Source organism: Lycium ferocissimum, chromosome 9 (assembly GCF_029784015.1).
Source record: "Lycium ferocissimum isolate CSIRO_LF1 chromosome 9, AGI_CSIRO_Lferr_CH_V1, whole genome shotgun sequence".
NCBI classification, from domain to species: domain Eukaryota; kingdom Viridiplantae; phylum Streptophyta; class Magnoliopsida; order Solanales; family Solanaceae; genus Lycium; species Lycium ferocissimum.
Window position 1 is genome coordinate 29,602,219 of NC_081350.1, and position 8,159 is coordinate 29,610,377.

At 34.9% G+C, this 8,159-nt stretch overlaps 1 protein-coding gene across 1 annotated transcript; it reads left to right on the forward strand.

Annotated features, from left to right (window-relative positions):
- The first annotated feature begins 4,424 nt into the window (after nt 1-4,424).
- On the forward strand, nt 4,425-4,763 carry LOC132031774 (uncharacterized). The gene has a single exon (XM_059421684.1). The coding sequence runs from the start codon at nt 4,425-4,427 to the stop codon at nt 4,761-4,763; it is 339 nt and encodes a 112-aa protein (XP_059277667.1).
- The last annotated feature ends 3,396 nt before the right edge of the window (nt 4,764-8,159 follow it).

Consider the following 8,159-nt stretch of genomic DNA (forward strand, 5'->3'; position numbering starts at 1 on the left):
AAATTGGGTGTAGAATGTCATGATAACTCATTTTAAAGTGAATACTAGTTATTTGTCAATCATGTTATATATAGTGCTGCATTTTTTGACCATTTTATTTGAATTTAATTCATATTACGCAACATTTCACTGCGCAATAGAACATGATTTGACAACACACCATGCATGCCAATTTTAGCTTTTTTATGACACATAAAGGACCGATTTGACAATACAATGCTGCATTTTTGACCGTTTATTTGAATTTAATTCATATTACGCAATGTTTCAATGCGCAATAGAACATGATTTGACAACACATCATGCATGCCAATTTCAGCTTTTTTATGACACGTAAAGGACCGATCTGACAATACAATGCTGCATCTTTTGACCCTTTTATGTGTCCTATCGAATCATCATAAAGGCATATTGCACAATATGCGTACTGCGAAGGGTGGCTTGACCTCCACATGCTTACCATCGGTATTGCTTAAGGCACTTAAAGGCTAATTTGCAAACAAAGTTTGGAAATGGCACGTAAACAAATTGATGTGGGGCGATGCGGCAAGATCAACAAAGAAAATGGGTCGCAAAAATGGAGTTTGGGAAGTTTAATTCATATGTTTGGTTGATGAAATTAGAAGTTGAAAAATGGATGCTTTATATGGAGAAAGGAGATGGGGCAACACTCACAATGAACGCTCGTAGTCTTTCAATGGACTCCTTAAATCTACTCGAGGACTACCTGTCACCGCAATGGTAAGACTAACTTTCGCATCGTGGAGCGATTTGCGGATTGAGACAAGGTTCCATATTAGCCGAGGACGGAACATGGATGCCAAAGCGCAAAAAAGATGGAGCACCATAGAAGAAAGGCAACACCAAATGACCGAGTATGACGTCGCTCGAATGAGTGTATGAAGTTAGAACGGGTTATTGCGACCGGCAAAGAGGAAACAAACATATCATTACTTTGCGTACAAAATCATGCACTTGTGGTAAGTGGCAAACGTACCACATGTCATGTTCTCATGCAGTCAAGTGCTTTGAGAGAATGGCCAGAAATGTAACTGATTATGTGGCGGAGGAATATAAGGTCGTAAAATACCTTATAGCATGTTCCGGCCACTTCCATCCCCTTTGTGATCAAGCTTATTGGCCAGCCCCGCCGTTTTCTATGATTGCGAACAAGAAGCATATCCGTAAATTGGGAAAAAACAAGCTAACCCGTTATCACAATCAAATGGATGTTAGCGAAAAGACTTACTCTCGCAAGTGCTCGACATGTAAGCAATTTGGGCATGATAAGCGTTCATGTGGGCAAAACTCCCGTGGTGGCGACATCTGGAAGTAGAAGAGTGTCTAGAACTTGATTTTTTTTTTTTTAAGTCTATTGTAATTTAATGATGTATTTCGTTGCTAATGGAATGAAATATTTTTAAATATTATATTTATTTTTGCACATTCAAAAGGTGCGGATTACACAATACAATAACAAAATAAAAAAGACATAAAAGAAAAAAAAAAACCTAATACAAAGTAGAGTAATTTTTTCTTTTCTATCTTTCTTGAATCAAAAAAGTACTTTCACAACTTTGGGAGTAAAACAAAAGAGATTAATCAAACTCCTATAAATTATGACACTTAAACCTAAATATAACAAGTTTTCAAACGTACTTTGGAGCACTTTACAACCCCTAAAACGACGATCCAAATGTATAGGTATACTTGATGTAATGAGCCGATCTTATTGTACACTAAAAAAATATTAAGTTCTATATAGAATATTTATATTCCGGTGTTTTGAAACGTGACTAATCTTCGGTCAAAGTACTAAAAAAACCTTAATTTTGAGTTTGATTTTCAAAGAATAAAGGTTGGGGTCGGGGGGGGGGGGGGGGGGAAAGGGGTTTCAAGCACAAAATCTGTGCGTGAAAGGACCAAAGTGCCCTTTCATGCACAGATTCTGTGCGTGAAGCCTAGTTTGGTTCTTTTTTTTTTTTTTTTAACGGGTTAGTTTGGTTCCAATTTTTTTTTTTTTGGGTTATAAAAGTGCCCGGTCCCTATATCTACAGGAGCATCCTGCATTTATGTTTTGCAGGAGCATCTAACATCTCCAGTCGTTGATGTTGATCAAGATAAAATATGTGAATAATAAAGACAAATACGATAAACAATAGTATTAAACCGCCCACAAGGTAGTACATGAACCATGTCGGCAATTTTGCGCTGCCCAACATGTAGTAGCCTGAACTTGAGTCGTAGCGGAATGTGAGAAAGCCAAAGTCAACAATACCTGTTTGTACGCCAAAAGAGCAAATTGGTTACATTTCAAAGTCAAGAAGCTTAATTAATTAATTGGATAACTATTTCTTCTCAATTTCATTTCAAATTGGTTGCATTTTAAAGAGTGGTAAAAAACAATCGATCTTAATCCGGTTATATTGAAAACGTTTTGATTATAATTGAAATGAAAAAGTGCAATGATTTATTAACAGAAATTTAAATCAGTGTGCAAATGATATCCTTAAAAATGCACATGATTTGCACGTATTTTAATTAATTTGAGATTAATGCACATGATATACACACGTCTTAATTAATTTGAAAAAGACTAAATAAGTGAGGAAATTTCTCGTGTTTTAACTAGGGGCAATTTTATCTAAATTTTATTGCCACATTAAATATTAATTAATGTTTAATTATATTTTAAATGATGTCGAAATATTAGTAACATGGCATTTATTTCCATTGAAACGGGTTCCTCTTTTTAGTCTTGAATTGGAGTTTTTGGGGAAGAATCACCTAAAAATACATAACTTAATAACTTTAATTTTTTTTTCTGATTTATCTATTCTCATTTTTGGGAGCATCCTACTATGTTATAACTACAGGAACATCCTGCATTTCTATTTCTGCAAGAGTATCTAACATCTCTGTCGGCGACGCTGATCAAGATAACACTTGCGAATAATAAAGACAAATATGATAAACAATAGTATTAAACCGCAGACAAGCTAGTGCAAGCTTGATGTACCATGTCAGCACTATTGGCGCTGCCCGACTTGCAGTAACCCTAAGTTGAGTCGTAGTGGGATGTGGGAAAACCAAAATCGCAATATTTCTTTGTATGCCAAAAAAGCAAATATTGCGATTGGTTTTCTCAAGAAGCTTAACTAATTAATTAATTTTAAAGTCAAGAAGCTTAACTAATTAATTAATTGGATAATTATTTCATTTCAAATTGGTTACATTTTAAAGAGTGGTTTAATTTCAAAAGCAATCGATCTTAATCTGGTTATATTATCAATGTTTTGGTTATAATTTAAATGAAAAGGTGCAATGATTTATGGACTGAAATTTATATCCTTAAAAAGATGCACATGATTTTCACGCAATTTTAATTAATTTCAAAAAAATGCACATGATTTGCACGTGTCTTGATTAATTTGAAAAAGACCAAATAAATGAGGAAGTTTCTTATGTTTTAACTAGGAGCACTTTATCTAAAAAGGGGCCGTTATTCACACCCAATTTTAACCCTTCACATGTTTAATTAATTACAAGCTTATTGAATTTTAAATAAAATAAAATACTTATTGCAAAAACCAAAAATATTTTTTTAATTATTTTCGGTATTATTTTGCCATTTCATCGGGGTTATTTTGTCATGAATATCATGTGGGTCAACTGTTGAGATTGAAAGAAACTTTTTGAAGCGCCATTTAATTTAGACACTTTCCTCTTCTGGTTACTGGACAAGATGTCGACCGTAAAAATAGGAGACTTAATTAATTAATAGAAGTCTCATAACCAAATATCCTCACGACCATTGGTTGTTCTATTGAAGTTATTATTTTATTTCTTGTAAATACGTGATTACCTACTAATCATTATCATGATTCATGCGTTTGCAAAGTTAATGTCCTTCAAAGTAGTCAGAGCAAGTAATTAATAGTAGCCACTAACTAAAAATTGACATTGAGCTTTAATCTAGGGATCAAACCTTGAACAAAGACAAAAAATAATGGACATTATTAACAGATGACCTTAAACTTCTCCTTTAAAATGGGGGAGTAACGGACAGGGGAAGAGGTGTGAGTGTGGTAGGAAAAATAAGAAAAACAAAACCTACCTCAAACACTCACCCTCTCCATAGCATATATAAATTCCTCATAAAATTGATCCCTCATTTTCTCTTGGAATTACCATTGTTGCATTCATACAAAAACTTCAACCATTTCTTTTTGATAACGGTAGACCAGCTTGCACATACTTCGACTAATTTCACGGGATAATTGCTATCTCCCATCAGCTATTGATACTGAATAACTTTGCCTACCAAGGCTTGGACAACAACCATTTTTCTTTCCTATCACAATATTTTTCGAAACTAAATCCACAATCATCTTGCTTCTATCTGTTTGATTTTAGAGTAAAAAATGAATCTAAGTTGCTTGACATGCCAGGTTTTAAGGAGGACAGATTCAGATAATGAGCCAAGGGGAAGATTCAATGATGTTGACAATAGTACTCAAGAAACGTCTAATTTTAGCCTGTGTTTGGGGAGAGCTGATAGGAGTTGGTCAGGGAACTTGGCACCTAATTCTGGCTATGAGAATACGATGACTCGAATGTTGAACAACGGCTCTCACCGGCTTCAAAACAACGGTGGTGGCCCGATGGAGTTTCCGAGCGTCACGCCGAGGCTGCAGAGGAGCCCTGGGATGAGAAGGGATTGGAGTTTTGAGGATCTCTGCAGGCAGATGAATGAGGGTTGATCATGGAGAAATATATCGTTACAAGGGCAATTCTGTAATTTTATATAAAACTTTTCAATTTTACTAATTTCTTTTTTGTGAATTATGCTAGTATGTCGTTTGACTTGTAATTTTGTGTTCAGAGTGAGAGGAAACATCAGGGTGTTTGGTTAAAGTTGGATTAGAACGGGTGCAGGTACAATATGTATTCTTTCTTGGTACTATAAGCAGAGGCGGATCTAAGATTTGAAAGTTTCGAATGCTAGCTTTGAACGTAGACGTCACTATCACAAAATCACTAATTTTCAACTAATGACGAAATTTGGCTAGTCGGTAAGGGATTTTAGATCAAAAAACTGTTGGAAATGTTAGCAGCCAGCAAAATTCTGACAAACTCTGTCGAAAAATTCTGTCAAAAATTAGCAATTTTTTTATAGTGTACCTCTACATTCAAAGCAATGTGGCACCTAGCTAGAACCTTCAAATAGGGCTTTGATAACTTTAGGCTTCAATGATTATTCATCTTTTCAGTTTATAGAGATAGATCAATCAAACGAAAAAACTTTAACGATTATAATAACTTGGCGCAAAACAAAAGTTTAATCCAACTTGTGAGTTATACTGTTTCAGTGTTTCTAAAACCAAATTTTATTTTAAAAAGATTTTTTTTTAAAAGTACTTTTCAAAAAAGCACTTTTGGTAAAAGTTTATGTTTGGCCAATTAATTAAAAAAATACTTTTTGAGCAAATATTAGTGTTTGGCCAAGCTTTTAAAAGTCTTTCTATTTCCGTATTTTTTTCAAAAGTACTTTTCAAAAAAGTCTTTTGCAAAAAAAAAGTCGTTTTTTTTAAAAACTCGCTTCGCTACTCTCCAAGACTTATTTTCTCCCAAAAGCTCGCCAAACACCTCACTTTTTTTTCAAATAAGCACTTACATCAAAAATAAAATGATTTTTGGGAAAAATAAGTTTCACAAACAGGTGCTATTAGAGTGAGAACAAACATATGTTTTAGTTCCATTAAGCGGTTATGACGTCAAGCCGAATATCATTATTATGGTAAGAGATGATTTTTTAAGTTTTAAGGGGAAGATAGAATTTTCAATTTTATCTATTACTCCTTACGTCCCAAAAAGATTGTCTTAATTACTACTTGAACAGTCAAAGGATATTGTTTTGTCCTATTTCGATCAAATACTTTTTAAATATTTTGAATTGGTAACTATTATGACTTATAGTACTTTTTATATAATTTCTAAATATGCAATTTTTATTTCAAGATAAAAAATTTATTTCCAAATTCACACTGAACGTTAGTTAGTTTAACCCTCGTAATCCGAATCTAAAATATTTTTTTTTGGGATAGAGGAAGTATATACTTAAAGTCTTAAACAAAGATGAGACATTAAGCGAAGAATCAATTGAAAAAGAGTCGGAACAACATTTAATGAAGAATAGTTTGACAAGAGGAAAAGAAAAGAACCGCAAAAGAATGGTATATGTACTTGAAATCTTGCATTATGTGGATTTGTATGCACCTCTCTATCGCTTCAGTAAGATATTAAAAAAAATACACCTGTCCTGTTTGGTAGCGTGGTTCGACCCGCCACCGCTTGGGAGAAATTTCAAGCCTTTGCCACTTGCACCTTTGCCTCATTTGTTGTTACGGGTGGCATTGAATAATATGTAGTATATTTTAGATATATACGTATACATACATAGGTTCAACCGAAGCTTGCGGGTGGCGTGGCATCCCCTCGACCATAATAGATCCGCCCCTGACTATAAGTTTGGGTTTTTTCCCCACAAAAAATGTTCATTCTTTAAAATATATAGAGGGCACAACCAATTTTAGAAGCCAATATATTATGTTTTACATGGTGCTATTGGTAATAGTAGTAAACTATCTATTTTGGCACACACACACACACCAAAAATGTATCGCTCAGTTGATTCTTTTGTCCCTCATATTTGTTACGCCTGAAAAGCAATTCTGCTTTTCTATCAACCCAAAATCAAATCTTTTTTATTTTATCTCTTTGGTTGGAGAAGGAGGTAATATACACCCTTGAATAAGATGAGGAGAAAGTAAGCCAATTAGAGTTGCTATAATTAGGTGTTGTAATGTAAATATTCCAAAAGACCAAATCAAGGTATGAGAACATGCCAATTAGAGTTGCAATGCTCAGTCTTACCAGTTACCACCAAGCATTATCAACCCATGCTATTTATCTTTGTGATTTCTGCAATAGCAGGCATTGCATCAGTCAGCATACAGAAAAGAGACTAGATACATCAAGAATCGCCATGACACCCTCCCTCCCCCACAAAAAGAAAAAAGGAGAACGATTAGTGATAAGATTCAGGAAATATGAGAGAGAATAGGTAGCACTTAGTCACTTACTGTGTCATTCCAAGTTCCTTGGTTTATCTAATGTAGTGCATATTTAGATTACACAAGGCAGTTGTGCACCTCATAATTTGATAAAGATGTACAAGGCCAGCCAGATAAGCAACTTATTGTCAACACTCTCAGCCTCTTTTATTTCTAGCTTCTGCTTCCCATACTTGCTGCTGTATCTATCTGGTCATTATGGGTCACAATGGTGCCCGACTTCCACTAGATAAAGTCAACTTCTTGTATCGAAGTTATCACAGCTGAGCTTCATTCTGCTTTACTGCAGGAGCCTTCGGGCATCACTTCTCCAATTGTGCACATAAACGCTGGTGACAACCTGCTGAGAAGCACTGCTCAGTGGCATCATTCCTTGAAGCAATATTCATAGGCTTTGCATAGTCCCGGTAGCAATAAACGACAAGGAACAATCATAGAAGACCTAGTTTTATTTTTTATTTTTCAGCTAAATGTGCTATAACCTCTCAAAATACTAGACCACTCTAAGGAGTAAGGAACAAACCTCATGCAGGTCAGTGATATGATGTTCAACAAACGATTAAAACATGGTATGCTTGTCATCAGATGTCAAATTCTCAGGAAGATGGGAACCTAATAAGCTCTTGCAAGAAGTGTACAGGAGTTATGGGATTCAAAAGATGCATAAGAGATTCATATGTGGATTTTTTTTTTTCAATATACGCATACAGTAAAGGTGATAACCACATATAAGATCAATCATGGAATGCACCAGATAGAAAAGGGGACATTTGCCTATGAAATTTAAAAGAGGAAAAAAAAACTCTCATCAGAACTTATCCGAATCTCAAAACAAGCAACAACACTACCAGAAAATGGGCCTATGGCAACACAAACAAAAGCGTTGCAATAGACACGAAAACCGTTGCCATAGATCTATCGGGACGGATTACCATCCGTGACATCTGATCGCGTGCCAATAGCTTTATAGCAACGGTTCTTGCGACGGTTAACATAACCATTGCTATAGTTTCTCTATAGCAA

Coding starts and splice junctions, on each gene's coding strand:
- LOC132031774 (XM_059421684.1), top strand. CDS start 4,425: ATGAATCTAAGTTGCTTGACATGCCAGGTTTTAAGGAGGACAGATTCA.